General features: G+C 45.4%; 1 protein-coding gene across 13 annotated transcripts in view; it reads left to right on the top strand.

Moving 5' to 3' along the window:
• ZFHX3 (zinc finger homeobox 3) overlaps positions 1-24,371 on the top strand; it is a 1,434,500-nt gene that overhangs the window by 1,310,226 nt on the left and 99,903 nt on the right. For 12 of the 13 annotated variants that reach the window (XM_068259585.1, XM_068259586.1, XM_068259596.1 and 9 more), the window contains one exon: positions 21,301-24,065. In XM_068259585.1, coding sequence (XP_068115686.1) covers positions 21,347-24,065 — 2,719 coding nt within the window. In that variant the 5' untranslated portion in view covers positions 21,301-21,346. Of the gene's footprint in view, positions 1-17,821; positions 17,870-21,300; positions 24,066-24,371 lie in introns of those variants that run through there. The other variant, XM_068259595.1, reaches the window with a different exon arrangement.

Here is a 24,371-nt window from a genome sequence, read left to right as displayed (position 1 = left end):
GGGAGAGCAGCAGACTGACACTATAGAGATAAACACAGCCAGCTCTGACAAGCTGTTTGTCAGCAGCGTGGCTGTGATTTATGAGGGATTGCAGAGTGCAGGGGGACATTAGGGGGGTTTGGGATAGCAACAGAGGCTGGGCTGTATAGCAGATCCAGCCTCTGTATGCAGATAACATTCTTCAAACCGTGGTGAGGCATTGTCGATCCTTTTTGTCCACATTTATTGTATTGTGGTGGTGCTGCATGGCAGCTTTTCTCCTTTTAAATGATTTTATTCTGTTTATACAGAGTGTTTAATAAAGATTGTTACATTCAATGGTGGTGCGGCCCATTTGTTCAGGATTTTTCTCTCCCTGCTTGATCACACACGGCTGTAATTGTCCTGAGGCCGGCACACCAATCTTATTTAGGGGTGCGGATAAATCTGTTCATATGTTGTAGATTTCTACAGCCTACTGTAAGTGACAGCAACATAGGAGAAAAGTAATTTATAACACATTTTACTCTGGGAGCAATGTACTTCTTATTTGTATATGTTCGCATGTACTTTACATTTTACGAATTTTCGTGACAGTGGTTCTTTAAATGAAATGGGGCTCTAGGCAAGATAGCAGTTTTTGCCCACTGCTGATGGTCACCTGGCTTTTTTAGTAAGATTTCCTAAAGACTAGCTTTCACTAGGCCCCTATATTTTTTTTCCAGGCCCTAGGCAACTGCCTAGGTTTGCCTTATGGATGGTCCGGCTCTGCTATATACAATTGTAGGCTGCAATGGTGGCCTCCATCGGTCTCTGTACAGGCTTCCTTGCTCATGCTATTAAAATGGACCTGAACTCTTGCGCAGGACTGAAGAAATACATAGAGAAATGTACCCTGTATGGATTTAGAGAACCTGTTTAATTCCCTTTCATTTGTGTCTAATCGCAAGTTGTAATCTGATCTCTCCCTTGTGTCACATGACTGCCATGGCAGATAAGGCCATTTGAAAGCACAGGATTTTAACAATATCTCTGCTTCCATGAATCAGGAAGTAGACAACCTGCAGATTTATGTAGGATTTGTATCAGCTGTAATAAAGAAATGGTTTTTTGTGTTAAAGGTTATTATGCTGTGTATCTTTTAGAGCAGAGAGGACGTTCTGAGTTCAGGTCCGCTTTAACAAATTTAAATTTTTCCTTGCAGTAACCCCGGGGGTCCTATCACTGGTGCCGCAGCTATTGGGGGGGGGGGGGGGGGGGCAGCAATGTGATCTTATTGCATACAGGCACTTGCGGGGGCAGAAGCTGGGCAGGTTGTGGCACTGGGTCAGGGGGATGGGCCCCCAGCTGTGCTCCACTGCGAGGGCTTACAGCATCTTACCTACGGATTATAATATTAATTACCGTCCAGACAAAGAGGGATTTGGAGAAACTGCTTTGGCCGCTCCTCGATTTTTCCCTGGGAGATCCCGACTTCATGCGCGGTTCAGAGAGAGTCGTGCAGCCGCTGGCGGGGACAACATGTTACCTGACCGCTCTTATTTATAATTCTCCAAATCATCTGGATCACATATTGGCATGACCAATCATTGTTCACATAATAACGATGGCAGATTTTATCTGACTGTTTGTAATGCGTCTGCAAATGATGTGAAGATGTACGTTGAATTCTATTTTTATTGTTTAGCTCCTGTTTGATCGTTAGAATCGTTCGGCAGTGCTGTACTTTACGTATTAGTTTTACAGTTTTTCTCCTCAGATAATTGCTTTCACTTTTTTTGTCCTTGACAATTATTCTCGATTTCCAACGTGTCAGATTAACATGCATTGCTATCCACAAAATCGACTTATTAGTAGTATTATTATTATTATTATTATTATTATTATTATTATTGCAGCATAAGATGCCTCTTCAGGCCTGGTGTCATCTCATGGTCCTGCGTAGGACTTTATCGCTGGCCTTGTCTAGAAGCTTGCTTTCCACAGTGCCTGGTCAGGAGCCCTGGCACCAGCCTGTGATACAGATTTCCCAGTGAGTTTCTGAGCCATGTAGTATACCGCTATGGGCAATTGATCTACCACCGTTCCTGCCCTTCCCCTAAAAGGACAACTAAAGTGAGAGGTATATGGAGGCTGCCATATTTATTTCCTTTTAAACAATACCAGTTTCCTGGCAGCCCTGCTGATCTATTTGGCTGCGGTAGTGTCTGAATAACACCAGGAACAAGCATGCAGCTAATCTTGTCAGACCTGACAATGTCAGAAATGCCAGATCTGCTGCATGCTTGTTCAGGGTCTATGGCTAAAGGTATTAGAGGCAGAGGATTAGTAGGGCTGCCAGGCAACTGGTATTGTTTAAAAGGAAATAAATATGGCAGCCACCATATTATTCTCACTTCAGTTGCCCTTTAAAGTGGTTGAAACACAGTATTTCTTCACTGCTCTAAAAGATTTACAGCATAAAATCAACTACCACAAACCTTTTTATTTTTAGCAGAACAGCATTCAAACAGTTAAACACAGCACTTTATTCTTCAATGGAAAGGTCACTGCCGCATCTGAAGAGGCGATAACATGATCTTTTGTTTACATTTCTTTGTCTGCTACAATTAGTATACATTCCTAGATGTGCTGAAAAGGAGCTCTCTCTGCTGTAGAAGCAGAGAGCTTGAGAAGTGATCACTAGATAGATTTTGATATATAAATACAGCAGCTATGCAATAAAATGCAATGGCAGCTTTCAGAGCAGATTGTGCTTTGGGAATTTGTAATTTGTAAACGGACAATATTACTTGTGCACAAAAGCAAATCTATCTGTATGGGTAATAAAAAGTAGGAAAACACATTTTTTATTGAATGAATGATTATATCCGAGTTTTGCACCACTTTAATAGACTGAGATTTTCTGTACGATTCAATCAATGGGAAAATTGATGCGTGTATGGGCTGCTTTGAATAGGGCTAGATAGAGCTAGAAAAGCCTCAATCTGTCCTTGCACTTTTTAGGTAATATGTCAGGCAGGCAACTGGTAATGCTTAACCACTTGAGGACTGCATTGTTAAACCCCCCTAAAGACCAGGCCTATTTATTGTTAATTGGCCACTGCAGCTTTAAGGCCAAGCTGCAGGGCCGCACAACACGGCACACAAGAGCTCTCTGTTGGTGGGATCTGATTTTGAAATTTTTTTTTTTTTGCTACACCTCGTTTTTGTTAATATTTGTAAACTCCTCCCTTCCCCCCCAGCCAGCCAATCCTGCGATCGGCTGTCATAGGCTTCTGCCTATGAGAGCCAATCGCTCTCTTGTTCCCCAAGGGGACAGCTGTGTCACACGGTTGTCCCCAGTAAAGCGCTTGCTGCTGATCGCGCGCACATCTCCTGCTCGAGGGGTGGAGCTCCGCCCCCTCTTCATTCTCCGAGCGGCGACTGCCGGGTTTCGCCGACTAAGAGTCTTCCGAGCGGCAATCGCTCGGAGACTGAAGAGGGGGCGGAGCTCCACCCCTCAAGCAGGAGATGTGCGCGCGATCTCATGCAAATCAGTGCCCCAGGACTTGACGCCAATTGGCGTTATGCGGTCCTGGGGCTGCCGCCGCGTCCACACCCATTGGCGTGGGGCGGTCTTTAGGTAGTTAAAAGGAAATAAATATGGCAGCCCCCATAGCTCTACAGTTGTCCTTTAAGCACTTACCTGAATTGTGCTGGTTTTGTGTGTGTTGATTTTAGATAGTGTGTGTGTGTGTGTGTGTGTGTGTGCCTTGTGGGGGCGGGGCTGCAGTTTTGTGTTTTTACTGCGGTCTGTGCCCCTAGTGGCAAGGTTTTTCCTCCCCTTCCTGTGCCTGGAGCCTCCGTGACTTTGAGCTGTGTTGGTGCTGGGAGAGCGACAACAGTAAAAACAAAATGAGAATCTGAACTTCCCCATCTACAAACCCCCCCCCCCCCCCTTTTTTTCCTCTGCTGTGTGTGTGAGGGGTCACAGAGATGAATAAAAGCCCCATAAGGAGTTTTAAAACCTTTCCACACTAATTACCTAAATAAATAAAAAGACAACGTTTTTTTTTTCCAAAAGTTGGGGGTTTAGCAGTTTTGCAGCCGATTAATGGTTGTAAAAGGTTGTCAGGTGCTCTTATTCAGCGACATGTTGCAGAGTTCCCCTTTAGGCCCGTGAGATGACAAGCGTTGCTCCAGGCTTCCCATTGGTGGAGGAGGAAGTCGGCACATTTTGGTGTATTTTTAGCAGCTTACACACAGCCGTCACCTCTGACACCCTCCGGCCGTGTGATGGGTGACACAGCGCTGGCTGGACCTTGGATCCCTCTGCCCGGAGGGGTGCTTGTTGTTGGCTGGTCGGCATATGTGTCAGGGCAGTGTGCTGTGGTTGCTGGTCGTGTATCGCCTGGGGGACCCCCACCCCCTCCTCTCTTCCTCTTTTTTTTTTTTTTTTTTTTTTAGGAATCTTCATTTAACTTTCCGATTTACTTTGAAGTAGCAGAGGGAAGGAGCCGCGACCAGGGCGAGAGCTGCTGCAGCCGCCGGCGTTTCCGTCATTGAGAGCAGGCAGCGATGTGCCCCAGCTGAGCGAGCCCGCGCCAAGTCCTAATTAAACCTAATCACTGTGACAATGATATAAACAGGTGTTACCAGGGAAAAGAAACCGTGTCCAAACAGCGACGCCCCTCCCCCCTTCCCCCAGCCTGCAGGTGTGCCGTCGCGTTCCATGTCGCTCTGCATCCCCCCCCCCCCCTTCACGGCCCAGGAAGGGATTTTTTTAAAGGGTCCCTGCAATTATCCTAATAAACAGTTTTATCATCTTCCCAGCGATCAATATTGTGGCTGAGGCTGGTGTATTATCTCAGCGCTATCGATTACCATTAACAGCTCCGCTGTGGGCCGTGTTTGGCTAACCCCTTCAGCACAAGCCGACGCAGCGCCACTTGGGCCATTCTTTACAGGTCCGGTTCAGCCGCTATGCGTTTGTTAGAACATTCTGTTAGAATAGGGATGCCTAATAGTTATTTCCTTATGTATAAAAAAAAAGTGCTTTTGGGAAAGAACAAGAAACCATCTTGTTCAGAGTTTCTCATAGACTGACACTTACCTGCGCACACTCTTTGAGTCTAAACCCCACCTAAGTCACATGGTCATTGAAGGTGGACAGTGATTGCTCTGTTGTTGGAAGCCACGCCCCATGCTGACTAGCAGCCTATCCTGTCTTGAAAACTTTATGCCAGGTACATTTGATGCAATTTTCTGACATAGTTACTGTCAGGTCGGCAATTTCTAACAGGTCCGATCGATTTTTCCATAGCAGTGAACAGAAAATCGATTGGCAATCAGATTGGACATGCTGGAAATAGTCGCTCTGACAGTAAATCTGTCAGAAAATTGCATTGTGCGTACCTAGTATTAAACACTGATGAGATAATTTATATGAAACAGTTTTTACATATATTTGTTAGGAAGAGAAAAAGTAATTCAAAAGATATTTGGATATCATTTATCGACTCGGACGCATAGAAATCTGGTGTGGTTTCTCACGGGAACCAGTCATTGCCCTTGCATTATTTAGGTGCAAAAACCTGGGCCCAGAAGTGTAAAATCTGCCACATGTAAGTAGTTTAAATGGAGCGATTGTTAATCGTTCTATATGAACGACTTACATGCACGATAATCGACATCAGGCCTAGTTCACACTTCAAATCGCAAACACTTTTGTGATTGATTTTGTTTTTGTCAGCATTTTAGAGTGATTTTCATTTTTTTTACAAGTGATTATGTATGTGTTGTGCGATTTTGTGTGTGCAGACAAACAGGAAGTGTACTCTGACCCGGAACTGACCTTTTTTTTAAAGCAAATTTTGCGATTTTTCTCATACCTTGCATTGAAGTGCAACTGCCCCGAAAATGGCTCAGGACCCACGTTTGCGATTGATAAAAAAAAGCTTTTACAGCGGTTTTAGAAACGCTAGCTTTAAAAAAACAAACAAAAAAAAAAAAAACCCCAAAAAAAGTAGTGTCGTTGGGACGCCTTTTTTTTTTTTTTTTTTTTTGCCTCTTGCACGCTACATACGATTTCGATTTGCGATTTTTAATCGGTACTGCATACTGCATTTTTTTCTGCTTTTCTTCCTTGTTTTGATAGCATCCAGGGAAAAATAGGATTTGCAGTTGAAACCTGATTGGCTGTGCTGAGCAGGTATCGCCTTGCACCTGCCTTGGTAATCGCGCCCCCCCAGTAGCGGCGCCGCATGCTTGCCCGCTCCTGCCTCCATATTGCTTTGGCCGCTGCCGCAGTGTGAAATGCCAGCTTGCAGGGCTGTGCGATAAGTTAGGAGGGTTTCTGGGAAAGGACAGGAGTTGAGGACACGGGATGTGCTCCTCCTCGGCCCTCCCTGCAGGAGAGAGGATGGGAAACCAGGTGCTTGAGCCTAATGGAATTTCCCATCACTTACTGCCCTGCTGATTTCTGATCAATGAAAATGAATTTGTTAGCTCATTGCAGGCCAGTCAGAATTCTGCTGCCTGTGACCGTGTCAGTTCCGGTAAAACCTGCTTATCAGCAGCACGAGAGGATAAAATGAAATACAGGACAAGCTCGGAATTATCAGAGGCCATCAACGCACTTAACCCTTCACCGTCCTCTTCCTGATCATCCCAGCCCAGAAACTGCACTGTGACTGTCTCTGCTTTACTGGCAACCTGCGCTGCAAACTCAAGAAATAGGGGGGGGGGGGGGGATATTTCTGTGCAGAATTTGTCAATTTTACTAGTAAATGGTGTTGGGACAGTTTCCGAAATGTTATGTACATTCCAGGAATTAATATGCTGGCTGCATGCCTGTTCCAGGTGTGACTCCACTGGCTGCATGCCTGTTCCAGGTGTGACTCCGCTGGCTGCATGCTTGTTCCAGGTGTGACTCCGCTGGCTGCATGCTTGTTCCAGGTGTGACCCCGCTGGCTGCATGCTTGTTCCAGGTGTGACCCCGCTGGCTGCATGCTTGTTCCAGGTCTGACTCCACTGGCTGCATGCTTGTTCCAGGTTTGACTCCACTGGCTGCATGCTTGTTCCAGGTTTGACTCCACTGGCTGCATGCTTGTTCCAGGTGTGACTCCACTGGCTGCATGCTTGTTCCAGGTCTGACTCCACTGGCTGCATGCTTGTTTTAGGTGTGGCTGCATGCTTGTTCCAGGTTTGACTCCACTGACTGCATGCTTATGTTACAGGTATGACTCCGCTGGCTGCATGCTTGTTTCAGGTGTGACTCCACTGACTGCATGCTTGTTCCAGGTGTGACACCGCTGGCTGCATGCTTATATTCCAGGTATGACTCTGCTGGCTGCATGCATGTTCCAGTTGTGACTTCACTGGCTGCATGCTTGTTCCAGGTGTGACTCTGCTGGCTGCATGCTTGTTCCAGGTTTGACTCTGCTGGCTGCACGCTTGTTCCTGGTGTGACCTTGCTGGCTGCACGCTTGTTCCTGGTGTGACCCCATTGGCTGCACGCTTGTTCCTGGTGTAATCCCGCTGGCTGCATGCTTGTTCCTGGTGTGACCCCGCTGGCTGCATGCTTGTTCCAATTGTGGCTCTGCTGGCTGCACGCTTGTTCCAGGTGTGACTCCGCTGGCTGCACTCTTGTTCCAGGTGTGACTCCGCTGGCTGCACTCTTGTTCCAGGTGTGACTCCGCTGGCTGCACGCTTGTTCCAGGTGTGGCTCCGCTGGCTGCACGCTTGTTCCAGGTGTGACTCCGCTGGCTGCACACTTGTTCCAGGTGTGACTCAGCTGGCTGCACGCTTGTTCCTGGTGTGACCCCGCTGGCTGCATGCTTGTTCCAGTTGTGGCTCTGCTGGCTGCACGCTTGTTCCAGGTGTGGCTCCGCTGGCTGCATGCTTGTTCCAGGTGTGGCTCCGCTGGCTGCATGCTTGTTCCAGGTGTGACTCCGCTGGCTGCATGCTTGTTCCAGGAGTGACTCCGCTGGCTGCATGCTTGTTCCAGGAGTGACTCCGCTGGCTGCATGCTTGTTCCAGGAGTGACTCCGCTGGCTGCATGCTTGTTCCAGGAGTGACTCCGCTGGCTGCATGCTTGTTCCAGGTGTGGGGAACTGGTATTTCGGAAATGGGAGTAAAGATGGCAGGCACCGTATTTCTCTTATTTTAGGGCTGCTTTAAGACAAACTCAGCAGGAATCATTTTAATGTAGGAAGAGCAGCTAGAACCCTCCTGAAGCCACAATGGGAGGCCTGTTATCTGGGGATGAGTAATGTTCTCAGCTGTGATTTATACAAAGGGAGAGTGATTAATATTTCAGTGTTTATATCGTGTCGGCGGAATCTGCAGCTCTTTATACTCTACATTCAGCCGTATGCTTCTCTGTCGCCAGAGGAGCTGACAATCTAATCTCCGTAATTTAACACAGACCTGTCATCTGAAGTCAGACGTACCGATTAGATGACCAATAATGGTGATAGAATAGGGAACAAAACTCACACATTGAGGGCTCATTCACAACTAGAGCATTTTGGGGCTTTTTTCAAGTGCAGGCGATTTTGAAAATCGCCCTCAATTCGCTTGTGCAATGATTCCCTATGAGAGCGTTCCCATCTGAGCGGTTAGTTTCCGATTCACTCAGCAAAGCGCTGCCTGTACCATTTTTTGATGCGTTTTGCCTCAATGGAAGGTATAGGGAAATAACAAAGAGCTTGAAAAAGCGATTTGCAAAGCGATTTCCCAGGCGTTTTTTAAAGAGAACCCGAGGTGTGTTTAAAGAATGTTATCTGCATACAGAGGCTGGATCTGCCTATACAGCCCAGCCTCTGTTGCTATCCCAAACCCCACTAAGGTCCCCCTGCACTCTGCAATCCCTCATTAATCACGGCCGTGCTGTGAGGCTGTGTTTACATCTGTAGTGTCAGTCTCAGCTGCTCCCCCGCCTCCTGCATAGCTCCGGTCCCTGCCCCCGTCCCTTCCCTCCAATCAGCAGGGAGGGAAGGGATGCAGGCGGGGACTGGAGTTCTGCAGGAGGCAGGGAGAGCAGCAGACTGACACTATAGAGATAAACACAGCCAGCTCTGGCAAGCTGTTTGTCAGCAGCGTGGCTGTGATTTATGAGGGATTGCAGAGTGCAGGGGGACCTTAGGGGGGTTTGGGATAGCAACAGAGGCTGGGCTGTATAGGCAGATCCAGCCTCTGTATGCAGATAATATTCTTCAAACCTACCTCGGGTTCTCTTTAAGAATAAATACATTGTATTTATTCCGGTTCAAAGAGTTCGCTTCCTGACTGACTTCCTGACATCTTTTTATAGGTGCTTTCCAGGGAGTGTTTTTGTAAAAGATAATGAGAATCCTCTATGAGGCGATGCACTAGTCCAAAACCTGTCTGATGTGTCCGCTTTTTACTACAGACTGGAAGTATCAGCACCATAGGAAAAAAGTAATTTGTAGTGCACTTTACTCTGGGAGAAATGTATATTTTATCTCTGTATATAAAATTTTATTTTTTTTTACTATTTTTCACCATTGTAACCCTAAGGCTGGTTTCACAGTGAGACGTTACAGGCGCACGTTGGAGCAGCCTGTAACGCACCCCAACGCACAGCAATGAAAACTCAATAGGCTGTTCACAGTGCCCACGTTGCGTTACATTGTAACGCAGCACGTCTACATAACGTACTGCATGCAGTACTTTACACGCGGCTAAGCCGCGTTAGACTGTTTGCACATGCTCAGTAGGGTTTTTTTTTTTCATTTTATGGGCGGAGAGGAGGCGGGAGAGGCCGCTACGTAGCCAGGCACATGGCTACTTATTATTCACTGCACTTGCAGTGTTTACATCCTGGAGCGGCCGCGGATTGGCTGGCGGGACCACGTGACTGCGGAGAGTTCCGCTCACGTGGTCTCCGCAGTGCCTCCGACAGAGCAGGCGCACCAAGAGCTGCTTGTAACGCGGCTCTTGGTAGCGTCCTGCTCCAACACCACCAGGCGTTGCGTTAGGGGCACGTTATGCGACCATAACGTCCCCTAAAACGCAACGTCCCACTGTGAAACCAGCCTTAATTGAGCTAGAGATATTATATAATCTATCTGTATCTCCACTCACCTGCGGATTCCAAATGTTTCCTCCGATACACGCAGTGCAGATAATTACTATAGACCAGCAAAGCATCCTTCCTAATCCCAGTTTGGCAATCCTAATCCATTCAATCCCCAAGTAAATGAGGTAAGAATGAAGCCCTCCCTCTGCTTACTCTGTGCCACTGAAAGTGGACCTGAACTCTTGCACAGGACAGAAGGGAAAACCTAGAGAAATCCACACTGTATGTATTTAGAGAGTTTAGCCGGTCTAATCCCCCCTCATCTGTGACTAATCATTTAGTTGTAATCTGATTTCTCCCCTGTCACATGACTGCTATGGCAGAGATTGCAGATAAGCTCGTTTGAAAGCACAGGCTGTAAACAATATGTCTGCTTCCATGAATCAGAGAGTAGAAACAGTGCAGATTTTTTATTTGTATCAGCTGTAACAAATGTTTTTCCTGTAAAGGTTATTATGCTGTTGCTTATCTTTTAAAGCAGTGGGGAAGTTCTGAGTTCAGGTCCGCTTTAATATATTGTATTTATAATTAATTTAAGTTTACATTCAATCACAGCCTACAGAAACAGCCCATGTAGCATTACTAGTCTGTACATTTCCAGGCCTGTGTCTGGCCTGTCTGCGTAAATCTGCGGCTGTCCCCACATCGTTTACAAGCTGCCGCCTTTCTGGTTAAACGCAGCATAAGAGGCGCTCGAGAGGCCGTGTGTCGGCCAGCTCCTGACCATTCTCCATCACCAGAGACCTCCTGGCTTCCAGATAAACTCTACAAATGAAGAATCAATAGGATTGTGAAAAGGCTGTGATGTGGCCGGGGACTGGATCAATATGGGGATTTGTCTCTCGCATCAGAGTGTCGGCAGCGTTGGAGGGGCCTGGCTCCTGGGCCCGCCGCGTGGATGACGGGGTTGGCACAGACCTCCGCCGGGGTTCCCCGGAGCTGCATGAGAGCTGCCAACACTCTTGTTTGGTTTGCTAGTGTCGCTGGCTTCCTGCTGTTCACAAAGCTGTTTATGCTAATGAGCCCATTAAGATTTGAAGGCCTTTGCCACTGCTGATGTCTGCATGCGTGTGTGCGCTGTCGCCCATTAACAAGCGTGCACAGGGCAATTCTTGTTTGTATTGTCATGGTGCCAATTCCGGCGCCCTGTGCCAGAGCAACAGGAAGACAGACAGCTGTTGATGGGCGGCTCTGGCCTCTCTTCTTCCTGAGGGGCTCACACACTGCATAGTAAGCATGTGGAGCACACTTCCCCCTCATGTGTAAGTCATACTGCTGTGCAGAAAGGCATCTGGGGCGGAGCTTAGGCATTGTAGGGTGACGTTAGATGCAGTCATTATCCAATCTCACCACAGCTATGTAACCTATGAGGAAACAGAATGGGGCTTGTTCACACTAGGAGCGGTTTTGACTTTTAAGCGCTGGCGATTTTTCAAAATCGCCCTGAAAGCGCTTGTGCAATGATTCTCTATGAGAGAGTTCACATCTGAGCGGTTTGTTTCCGATCCGCTCAGAAAAGCGCTGCATGGGCCATTTTTGAGGCGATTCTGCCTCAATGGAAGGTATAGGAAAAACGCAAACCGCTCACAAAATCGCTTTGTGCAGCGATTGCTTGAGCGTTTTTTAAGAATAAATACATAGTATTTATTCTTTTCCGGATCAGAGTTTACTTCCTGACCGGCGTCAGGAAGTGAAAAAACGGAATTGCTCTGAAAAAGCGCTTAGAAAAGCGCTTAACAAAAACGTCCAACGCACTGGAATCTGAAAAAAGTATCAAACTCCCAACACTGACGGCCACAGGAACAGAACGCAATCGGAACAAGGTCTGAAAATGTGTTGAACAGGTGTTAAAAAAACCTTAACCTCCCCGGCGTTCAATTTTCCCAGGATTTCTTTACAAAAAGTGATAAAATTTATTTTTAAAACTTTTTTTTTCCTGTAACTTGCCAAAATGTGTCAAGCAAGGATCTAGTATACAGTGCAGGAGAGTATTGATGTGTATGCACGTTTATACTGTTCACAGCATGTTTTTATGGATGGACATTTCTGTCCATACCGCTGGGGAGGTTAAAGAACACCCGAGGCGAAAATAAACGAATGAAATTAACAATTGTATCTACCTTCCTTCTACTAAAAAAATTACTTTTTAAGATATTCCACAGTTTTATTTTATGTGTAAATCTAAAGTTTTAAATGTTTTTATTGTTTTTGCTCAATGACACATTCATAGAAGTATGCCAGAGCTAAAATCTATGAACTATGGACACTTTTTTTTAATCTCTTTCCTGCTCTCAGAAGCCATTTTCTGCTAGGAAAGTGTTTTATAGTTGCAATTTCTTGTCAGTGAAGGTCACACTGTAGTCACTTCCTGTCTGAGTCCGGACTGAGTCAGCCACTTACATACTTGATATTTAACTCTTTCAGGCAGAGAAAAAATAAGGAACACGGCCTAGTTATTTGTGTGCTTGGCACTGTACATACACATTTCTATCTCATCATGTCACCTCGGGTATCCAGTGGCATGTGATGAGATAGACATGTGTATGTACAGAGCCAAGCGCACAAAATAATATGCTGTGATGCTTTTCTTTCTCTGCCTGAAAGAGTTAATATTCAGCTATGCAACTGATCCAGTCGGGATCCAGTCGGACTGCTGATAAGGAATTACAGCCATTAAATACTTTGCTCTAGGAAGCTCCGTTCTCTGACTGGAGAGGATAGATAAAAAAGATCAATAGTTCATATATTTGAGCACTCTGAGACACACAGACTGCTACATTCAGCTGTGACAAAACCATAAATCTGCTTTTTTTACGTTGATAAACAAAACCTAAAACTGGGATATCTAAAAGTCATTTTTAGGAGTACAAGGATGGATACAATTGCTTTTCTCTTTACCTTCTTCACTTAAGTATCACTTTAAGTGGTAAGATTAGGTAAGATTGTACAGCCAGGATTGTGTGGTGTGTGACCAGCTTTTGCTAGGTACACACTATACAATTTTCTGGCAGATTTTCCTGCCAGATCGATTATTTCCAACATGTCCAATCTGAATTTTGTTTTTGATGCTGAGCTCTTTGGCTGCAGCAGTGGCTGAATCGCACACCTGAAACAAGCATGCAGCTAATCCAGTCTGACTTCAGTCAGAGCACCTGATCTGTATGCTTGTTCAGGGGCTGTGGCTAAAAGTATTAGAGACACAGGATCAGCAGGAGAGTCGGGCAACTGGTATTATTTGAAAAGGAAAAATCCATATCCTTCTCAGTTTAGGTTCCCTTAGTCCATAAATAAAGTTCGGCCCCAGACACTGGTCCTCGCTTACTGAGGCCTCTGCAAGGTGGAGGGCATCTCTCATGAGCAAACCCAGCCCAGATTTTTATAATATTGTCTCGTCTGAAGTGTTTACATTCCCCACTTGGGTTATATCAGCACATAGCAAGGCTTGCTGAAATAGTAACTTGGTTACGCTGATGTGGTCCTATGAATACATCCACAACCAGAACTCCTTAATAAACCCTGGGCAGTGTGAGTTGATTAACGAAATAATAAATAGTTTGCACTGTGAGTTACAGTATGTACCTGACTGATCACACACCTGCTATTACTAATCCTTTATCACCCTGCGCTGTGATCTGATGTGACCCAGGTGAGGTGTCTGCAAAGTCCTCTCACCTAAAGGCAGATATCTAATGGAAAGCTTAAAGCGGACCTAAACTCAGAACTTCTTCTAAAAGCTAACAGCATAATAACTATAAATATGGCACCCTCCATATTCCTTTCTCTTCAGTTGCCCTTTAAATGACATGAGATAGAGATGTGTATGTACAGTGCCAAGCACACATATGCTGTGTTGCTTTTTTTTTTTTTTTTTTAATATTATATCTGCCTAAAAGAATCAATATTCAGCTATGCAGTTTTTTGGGTTCCAGTGAAACTATAGCAACCCTCACTGATAAGGAAATACAGCCATTAAATACTTTCCTGGCAGAGAACTGGGCATGTTAGAGCAGTGGATAGATTACAAAAAAAAGGTCAATAGCTCATACATTTTAGATCTCTGAGACACAGGACAGACTGTTGCATTGAGTTCATTGAGCTGAGACTAAACAGTAAATCTACCTTTTTTTTTTAAAACATAACATAAAACTGTGGGCTATTTATTTTTTAGGCTGATAGATACAATAGTTGAGCTCATCAGCTTATTTTCACTTAAATTTCACTTAAAAGAACTTCTGTTCATTTTTTTTTTTTTAATTATGCCATACGAAGAATTGTCTGTGGATCTCCAACGCACCTCATCCCGTCTAATTGATTTAAAATGACTGCTGCGACAGATCAATTTTGATTGACAGACCACCCAAAATCAATTGGTCACTGATCTGCCTGCTTGTGGCATTTAGTTCAGCCCGGAAAGATTTACCCCAAGTAAAGTCTGTTGCACACTAAGAGCACCTCTGAGCGCTTTGAAAAGCGCTTGACTATTGTATTTGAATGGGATGGATCACACTAGAGCGATGTTATTTTTCTTATTTTCATTTTTTTTCATTTTTTTCCCCCCCAAACGGAAACTCAGGTCCTGCAGCATATCTGCAGAGATTCAGCCTCAATGTTAAAGGATACCACAACTGACATGTGGCATAATGAGATAGACATGGGTATGTACAGTGCCTAGCACACAAATAACTATGCTGTGTTCCTTTTTTTCTTTCTCTGCCTGAAAGAGGTAAATATTAGGTATGTAAGTGGCTGACTCAGTCCTGACTCAGACAGGAAGTGACTACAGTGTGACCTTCACTGATAAGAAATTCCAACTATAAAACACTTTCCTAGAAGAAAATGGCTTCTGAGAGCAAGAAAGAGATAAAAAAGGGGGAAATTCTTATCAGTGAGGGTCACACTGTAGTCACTTCCTGTCTGAGTCAGGACTGAGTCAGCCACTTACATACCTGATATTTACCTCTTTCAGGCAGAGAAAGAAAAAAAGGAACACAGCATAGTTATCTGTGTGCTAGGCACTGTACATACACATGTCTATCTCATTATGTCACATTTCAGTTGTGGTATCCTTTAAGTATAGGAAAACGGAAAATTGCTCTGAAAAGCGCTAGAACAGAGCGTTCCCCCCCCCCCCCAAGCCTTTTTGTTACAGATGCTGTTCAGCTCCAGCTGTACTGTAACAGAAAATAAAAAAAGCTGCTCCAAAAATCGCTAGGCACATGCCTAGAATCACTCTGAAAAATCACTCCAAAAAGCGCTGAGCGGTTGCGATTACGCTATCACCTTTTGGTGTGCACTGGCCTTATAACATTATTTCAGGGAGGATGAGCGGGTACGTCCGGTTTGGGTGGGAAGGGGGCTTTTCTGTGGGATGTGTCCGTTTTCTGGCTATCCTCCGCTTTCCCATGTTTGTGTGTCACCCACCATTTATATTTGATGTAAGTTTTTGTCACTTGTTTGTGTTGCCGCTCTGGGTCTTGGTGGGCTGCCAGCCAGGCTGTTGTGAGAGAAGCGCTTAATTAACACGGTGGTAATTAACAATCGCAGATTACATAGCGCTGTTGTACACATGTAATCCGGAGGATGTTGGGGTGATCCCGCCGCCGCCTCCCTCTACCTCTCGGCAATTGTAGTTGGCTCTCTATTGCCCAGCTCTGGCACGCTGCCACATGGGGGCTTCACGCGTGCCCACTGGGAATTCGCACGTCAGCTGGCACATCGCAATAAAGACGCCAACTCTCGCTGTGTTAATTACAGGGCTGGTTCGCTGCGCGTGCCATCCATGAAACTTGCCGCTTGCCTTATACCCTTTCTCTCATTTTTTTTCTTCCACCCGATTGGACAATTCAGTTCGCAAATACACATACAGCCTACTAACAAAAGTTTCCTTTTCTGCAAAAAAAAAAGTCTGTAAGATATTTATATATTGAATCCCAATTCCTGGTTATGGGTTTTTTTTTGTTTTTTTTTCTTTTTTAGTTATAGTTTTGAATAGTGTACAAAGGGTAAAAAACTAAGTTTATTGTTATCTGTGCCCCCATTGGAGAGAGATTCTCTCACTTCCTGTTTCTATGACCTCCATGGAATTTTTCAGCTATGACCTGTAAAGTGATAGTCCGTGGCACAGGAAATGAGGGACACCAATAGAAACTAGTGGAGGATTCCACCACTTCCATTTTAGACAGGAAGTGATTACATTTCTCACAGAAGCTTTCTCTAACATTTCATCTTGGACACTTGCATGGCTCTTTCTGGGGTTCCTGTGTGTGATCTGTTTGAGATACATTGTCAAAACTGCTATCATAATTATGACAACGTGCCCTGTTCATGTTCATATTTTTGTTGCTACTACAAATCAGTAGTACAAAAAAAAAATCACACAGAAACCAGACAAAAAACCAAAAGAGTTTCTAACGTCTCACCACAGCATCCAAAACTGAGGTGAAAATGTTTGCGGGAATTGGTTTTTCATTAAAAAAAAAAAAAAAAATAGTTCTTGATGTGGATGTTGTACAGGGCTACCTTTACTCACTCCACTAATCGTTCGTTCACCCCCACTATGGTCCAATATGATCCAAGTTAGGTACAAAAATTATTCTTGCCTTTTTATAGTGGACAATTCCTGAGGCCAAAGCTAACACAAGTAGTAATCACTGCTGGATCCAGGGATGAGCATCAAATAGGACTAATGTTTGTCCCCACAAAAGGCATGCAGCCATTGAGTTTGCGCCCAGGACAGGCATGCAGCTAGTGTGTTTGTCGGGAACAGGCATGCAGCCATTGAGTTTGTGCCCACATAGGCATGCAGCTAATGTGCTGGCACCCAGAAAAGGCATGCAGCCAAAGTGTTTATTCCTGGAACAGGCATGCAGCTAGTGTGTTTTTATCTAGAACAGGCAACAGCTCTTGGTTGTGTTTGCACCCAGAACAGGCAGCCGGCGTATTTGTGTACAGAAACCGGTATGTAAGTAGTGTTTGTGTCCGGAACATGCATGCAGCCAGTGCATTTGCACCCAGGAACAGGCATGTAGCCAATGCAATGAGAGCCTCTGATCTGCGCTCTGGTTCTTTGTCAGTGACGCAGAAGTTACTACAGACTGATGAGCACAGCAGCATTTGTTGTCCTCTCCTGCCAGCCTCTGTATCTCAGGTCTCCAGTAATGTGGACGGACTGTGTGTTTCCCATGGAAACTGTCAGGACGCAATTCAGAAACCGGGTGAATGAAGTAAGGAGTAACCCACGCAGCGCTGCACAGAGGCTGCCGGCTAATCCAAGTGCCCTAAAGGAACCCGCTGGCTTCTAATACTACATTCATGCCGTCGTCGTCCTCCTAGCTGTACAGACAGGCATGCTGGGACTTGTAGTTCTGCGGCCAGCCACTCTCTGCCTACCTCCTCCAGTGAGTGCTGAGCAGTCCAGGCCACTAGTTAGGGCATCCATCTGGCTGTGAGCAGAATACACAGCTCGGGAACCAGCAGCCTTCAACGTCCGCACTCTGATTGGAGGTCATTGATTTTACGGGAAAACATGTTTATAGACAGAGTGCTGATCGACCAGTGGAGTTTGACTTCTGCTTCCTTAAGTAAGAGCTGCCTCTCCGCTATTGACTGACAATCACAGCGAGATGAAAGCTAAGAGCTCATGGATGGAAGCCGTAAAGAAAGCCGGCTAATATATTGGCCAGCGTACGCAAGGCTTAAACGTTCAGTTCTCGTGGAGAGCACCAAGGATCCTGGGATTCCGCCACACGCCTGTTTACATCTAGAGCAACCGCTCCTCTGGTGTCCCCTTCAACCCCTCCCTTCGTATGGACTTTATTTTTTTATATATATATATATATATATATATATCGATATTCATATACTGTAGTTTGTAGGAAACCTTTAGTACTTCGATGTTCTATTCTCAGGTTCTGACACCAGTTTGCCGGGTTTTAGTTCTAGACCGTTTCCTCTCTCCCCAGTCAGGAGAGCTCAACGGGATTATGTATTGATAAACTAGTCCCAAGTGTCCAGTCAAAGAGTTTTCGCTCTTCTCACTGCCTCCCCTCTCCACAGCTTCCTGGAACTTACTAAGCTTTTTACGGCATTGATTTTACAATTAGCCCGTTAACCCTCCCTCCCCGCTGGTCTTGTCAGTGCGGCTGGACAGAGCTGTCAGTCAGGCCACAAGGATTGAGGCCTACAACCCCCAGTTGAGTGGCAGAGGTAGACCACCTGTACATATGTAGAACGTTCCTTCAAGGATACACGAGATAGCATGTGACGTGATGATAGACATGTGGATGTACAGGATCAGTAGGCTGTTACTTTTTTTTCTTTCTTTGCATGATAGAGTTAAACATCAGGCATGCAAGTGACAGTTCCTGACATGGTCGGATAGATACGATTGTTTATCTCATCGGTTTATTGTTACCTTTCAGCTTATGGTGGAGAGATGGTCTGTTCCTTCCAAACAGGTTCCTGCACTAAAATGTTAGTGCTCTCGTCAAGCCTGGTCAACAGTTATCTCAAATCATTATAGATCTGTTCATTTACGAGATAGACTCTGGGTTTGATGTGGTTGTGGAATTGGTCATGTGATAGACTACGTGGACAGTGTTGAACTCGGCTGTAAGGTCGTGGAAAGCTTGTAAAATGATGTGGACTGGTTCTGAGAAGTCTTTTTATAAAGACGGGAACAGGGAATTCTCTTGAGTTGTTAAACGCCACTAAACACTTGTTTCTGATCTACGGCAGAATTTGCAGCAACCGAAGCAGCACTCTGCACGGGGTTCATCAGATTTGGACCTTAGTCATTCATTAGCTGTCCTCATCTGTGTTATGATTGGTCAGCCTGGATACAGACTGAGTTCTCTAAAGTTGATGAACATTAAAGGGCTCAAGTGGGCCAGCAATCCTAGAGTGTGCTTTATAAGAAGTGTCTGCAGTTAGGTGGCCAACCACCTGGGTTATAGAACACCTGCAGTGGAAATAGTTTTTATCTTTGTAAAATGGATAGCCTAAACTTTTTCATGATCTTTAGCCTTTTGGCAAACTTCTGTTTTATTCTTATGTGACCCAGGTGAGAATTCCAAGATTTAGGCCTCAATTCACTAAGCTTATCTCCTGTCTTTAATAACTCTTCTAGAGTTGTTACCATGGTGATAATGCATGTAGTATTCAGGAAACATTTTACCTCAGGCAAACCTAAAGCTAACTCTTCTGTCTTTAAGTTAACTCTTTAATCCTTAAAATAACTCCAGAGTTAAAGACAGGCTGTTCATTAACTGCGTGTGAAAATAACTACAGAGGAGATAAGTTAACTACAGAGGAGGTAACTTCACTACAGAGGAGGTAAATTAACTACAGGAGAGGTAACATAAGGAATGAAGAGATAAGATAACTCTCTTACTGTGTGGAGGTAAGTTTTCTCTTGCCTTATTATCTTCAGCATGATCTTAGTGAATTGAGGCCATTGGAGTTATTTTAAGGTTTGAAGAGTTAACTTAAAGACAGAAGAGTTAACTTTAGGTTTGCCTGAGGTAAAATGTTTCCTGAATACTACATGCCTTATCACCATGGTAACAACTCTAGAAGAGTTATTAAAGACAGGAGATAAGCTTAGTGAATTGAGGCCTTTGTCTCTTAATTTCAGACCGTTTTTAGCCTGCTAGTTTTGGTTTGTGGGATCGGTTAAAGAGGCACTGGAGTGTTCTATAGTAGAATGGAGTAAATTATTCAGGATACCCACTTATTCGGCAATTTTCTGGTTTCAGTATGAAAAACACTTCCTATATGTATATATTGGTATTAAAAGGGACTCCAAGCAGAGGTATTAAATTAAAATATGAACTTGCGTGGGGCTTCCTCTATCCGCTCGGGGTCCTCTTGGTCTCCTCCGCTGTCCCGCTGGCGGGTCCATTAGGTGTGTGACTTCGGCCGAAGCCATATGCAACTGTGCATGCATGGCCCGTCTGCACACCCGACTCAATCACACGCCTGTCACTGGAAGTGTCCTGTGACTGTGCAGTTTAGTCAAAAATGCGCAGGATGCTTATGGTGATTGGTGCGTGATCAAGCTGAGTGTGCAATTTTGCATGACTTCGGCCAAAATCTTGCACCTAACAGAGCAGCCATCGGGACCATAGAGGGGACCCAGAGGATGACGAGGGACCTCGCGCGCTATGGAGGGCTGGAGAAAAGTTCAGGTAAGTTCAGATTTTCATTTTATACCTGTTCTCTGGGACCCTTTATCCCCGCCCTCCCAGTGATGCTTAGCCTAGGCTGTTAAGATATGCGGAATTCTCGGGACCTTTTTATATTGGGTTCGGAACTCTTAGTAAACATTCCGTACAGATCACCAACAGGACTAAAGATGACGCCAACTGTGATTAATTTCAGAATGTGAATCGGGGAGAGGAACGATGGGCAAACACTGACTAATTTTACAAATGAATGTTTTTATAAAAAAATAAATAAAACATTTTCATTATTGTTTTTACTACAGTTCCTCTTTAATTTTGTATGCTCTTTGACATTCAGTAAAACTACCCTCCACCTTTCAGTTGTAAAATATTGTGTTCCCAATCAGGAATGTACAATGAGAGGCAAATAATGCAGCATTGTGCCAATTTCCATGCAAATGTATGTAGCTTGAACGCAAACACCTCAAATCCTGCTGAGGTAAAATTCGATTGGTCCCATTTCAAGCAGCATAAATTTGCATGCAAAAGTTGCATAATCTTGCATCAACTCAAAATGATTTGTATCTCACTGACTATCCCTATTCCCAATGTCTGTGCTTAGTGAGATGCAAATAATGGCGTGTATGCAAAATGAATGCAGATTACATGCAACTTGTAACTGGCCAATCAGAGAACTTCCTGATGATTTTGAGCCTAGTAGGGATGATCAATGATATGCAAATACTTCAGAGTTTATGCAAATGTATGTACATTTTTATTCAAATATATGCAGCTTGACATTGGACCACTCAGTTTAAACCTGGATGGGACTTAATTGGTCCATTTTCAAGCTACGTATATTTGCATAAAAATTTACATAAATTTGCATAAACCTTGGAAGTATTTGCATATCGTTGATCATCCCTAGGGCCAAGCTGCAAGAAATTTACCTGAAAGCCATAATGCTCATCTTATTGACCATCTTTATTGGTCAACAAACTTGTAAAAAAGACAGATATTGATTGCTCCTTACTTCCAGTCTAATGTGCATTTTTTCTGTGTTTCCTGCAGGTTGGAGCCATATTGGGTGCAATGAGCTCTCCATTTAAGTCTCACCATGGAAGGCTGTGATGCTCCTATCGTTGCTGGGAAGGACAATGGGTGCAACGTTCCTGCCAACCAAAAATGGACTGATCTCCACAGTACCCTGCACCTTGACCAGTCTGGCAACATGGAGCAGCCCAACCTGGAAAGCCGCGGGTCTCTGGAAAGTCTGAGTGGCCCATTCAATGAATGCATCTCTGACAGTGCTAACCCGTCTGGTGCCATCTCGCAGTCTCCCGGCAGAGCGGTGTGTTGTAACGAATGTTCATTCTCCTTCCCTAGCTTGCAGGACTACATGGAGCACCACTGCCCCGGCGAACGGCCATCTCTCGCCCTGAAGGAGGAGAGTGAAAGCGATGTCAGTGGGGAAGGGGAGGAGGAGAGCGATGTGGAGAATCTCGCCGGTGAAATAGTTTACCGGCCCGATGGCTCTGCGTATATCGTGGAGAGCGTCAGCCAACTGATCCAAAGCGGTGAAGCCTGTGACAGTGACCCCAACGAGGCTCTTCTTTCCCTTTACAAAAACTCCTTGTCCAATGTGACGGGAAAGTCCGAGGACTCCTCCTCTGCCGGCTCCGTTTACCCACAAATTATCAACACTTTCCACATAGCCTCGTCTTTCAGGAAGTGGTTTGAAAATTCGGACAAGTCTTTCCTGGATACCTCAGCCCATTCAGGCGTCAGCCCCGTCCTGCACAGCTTCCGAGTTTTTGATGTGCGGCACAAAAGCAACAAGGATTACTTAAATAGTGATGGTTCTGCCAAAAGCTCCTGTGTATCCAAAGATGTCCCCAACAATGTAGATCTCTCTAAGTATGATGGCTTTGTACTGTATGGTAAGAGGAAACCCATTCTGATGTGTTTTCTGTGCAAACTTTCCTTTGGTTACGTTCGATCGTTTGTGACACATGCTGTGCATGACCACCGAATGACTCTAAGCGACGACGAGCGTAAGATCCTTAGCAACAAGAACATTTCCGCCATCATCCAAGGGATTGGGAAAGATAAAGAACCCCTTATTAGTTTTCTGGAACCAAAAAACAAATCTTTTCCACATCCTTTAGTTTCCTCTGCCAACACTACTACTGGACCTGCAAATAGCTTTTTTGGCAAATTTAGTGGTATTCGAGTGGAGGGAGATGATGCCCTGCAGGCTAGCCTAGCACTTCTAAAAGATAGCAACACTACTTCCAGTGGGACAGAACAGGCACAATCCAACATGGTGTCCCAAAGTACTGTGCTTAATCTCGGAGAGTTGACCAATTCCTCTTTTGGCAGCTCTGTAAACTCTGTCCCTTTAAGCACCTCAGGCTCTGGTCCTACCAAATCTTCCTTTAGCCAGGAAACTGACCCATCAGAGCCTGAGAAGCAGCATCCAATGGGAGTACAAGACAGTATATTGGAAAGGCTAGAAAGGGAGGAGGAAGAGGAAGAAGAGGATGAGGAGGAAGAGATGGATGAGGAAGGTGTAGATGATGATGAGGAGGAGATGGAGGGAGAGGGGGAGGACTGTAAAGCACTGTTTTCTCGTGGGCTTGAGGATGATTTGGTGGACAGGCCTCAGGAGGAGTCTGGGGCGTTTGCCGAGAGCAGCGGCAAAAAGGACCTGGCTCTCACAAACCAAAGTATTTCTAACTCTAATTTAATGCCTAACGTGCCCCAGCCTATGGGAAGGGGCACGCCTACATGTACTTCTTCCTTTGTTGTCTTTGATGGTGCAAACAGGAGGAACCATTTAAGCTTTAACAGTGATGGCATTAGTGCCAGCATGGTGGAGGGTGGGAGAAAATTGGACTTTGATGAAAGTGCCAATGGGGACAATGCCACAGCTCCTGAACCAAATGAAAGTGCAGAGGGAGAGGACGGAAGCTTTGCCACCCACCACCAGCACGCCGATACCACCTGCGAACTTGGGGTGGGGGATTGCCCTTCCGTTAGTGGGGTGGAGTGCCCAAAGTGTGACACCGTCCTGGGCTCGTCGCGCTCGCTCGGTGGCCACATGACCATGATGCACTCTCGAAACTCTTGTAAGACTCTGAAGTGTCCAAAGTGTAACTGGCATTACAAGTACCAGCAAACGCTGGAAGCACACATGAAAGAGAAACATCCTGAATCGGGTGGTACCTGTGGCTACTGCAATTCGGGGCAGCCTCATCCTCGCCTTGCCCGGGGAGAGAGCTACACTTGTGGTTACAAGCCTTTCCGTTGCGAGGTGTGTAACTACTCTACCACTACCAAAGGCAACCTCAGTATTCATATGCAGTCGGACAAGCATCTAAACAACATGCAGAACCTGCAGAACGGAGGGAGTGACCAAGTCTTCAGCCACACTGCCGGGGTAGCGGTGGCTGCTGCCACTGTGGCTGCCACTACCACCATCAACAATTCCTGCGGGGCTCCCTCGCCTACCAAACCAAAAACCAAACCTACCTGGCGCTGTGAAGTGTGCGACTACGAGACCAATGTGGCCAGGAACCTACGCATTCACATGACTAGCGAGAAGCACATGCATAATATGATGCTGCTTCAGCAAAACATGACCCAGATCCAACACAACCGGCACTTGGGCATCAGCAGCCTCCCGAGCCCGGCCGAAGCTGATCTCTACCACTTTTACCTAGCACAAAACATGAACCTGAAGATGGACAGCCCGGCTAATGAATCTCAGTACATTATGGGAGGCTTCCAGTTGGACCCAACCAGTCCTATGCCAGGGATGGCTCCTACCATCGGTAAGCACCAGGGATTGCTGGGGTTGGGAGGAAATGTTTTGTGTATGCTTGCCTTATGACTGTACACTACTAAAATGACTCCTGTATCCTTGTTGGAGATCTGCCTAGTAAGAGGGGAGATAGATCCCAGTTTTCGTGTTCACCGCCAGAACAAGATCTCCATTGGTCCATTCATCCCCAACTCCTTTTCCTGTGACATCCATAAAAGTTAATGCTTCTTACTCCCTGCCCTACTGCAAAATGTGACAGGCAGGAACTAAGGGGGAAATCTTCCTAGCAGGGACACGGACTTCAGTAAAACCTGAT

Source organism: Hyperolius riggenbachi, chromosome 11, assembly GCF_040937935.1.
Source record: "Hyperolius riggenbachi isolate aHypRig1 chromosome 11, aHypRig1.pri, whole genome shotgun sequence".
In the NCBI taxonomy this organism is placed as follows: domain Eukaryota; kingdom Metazoa; phylum Chordata; class Amphibia; order Anura; family Hyperoliidae; genus Hyperolius; species Hyperolius riggenbachi.
The sequence above is the reverse complement of the archived record's forward strand: the minus strand, read 5'-3'. Positions and strand labels throughout refer to the sequence as shown.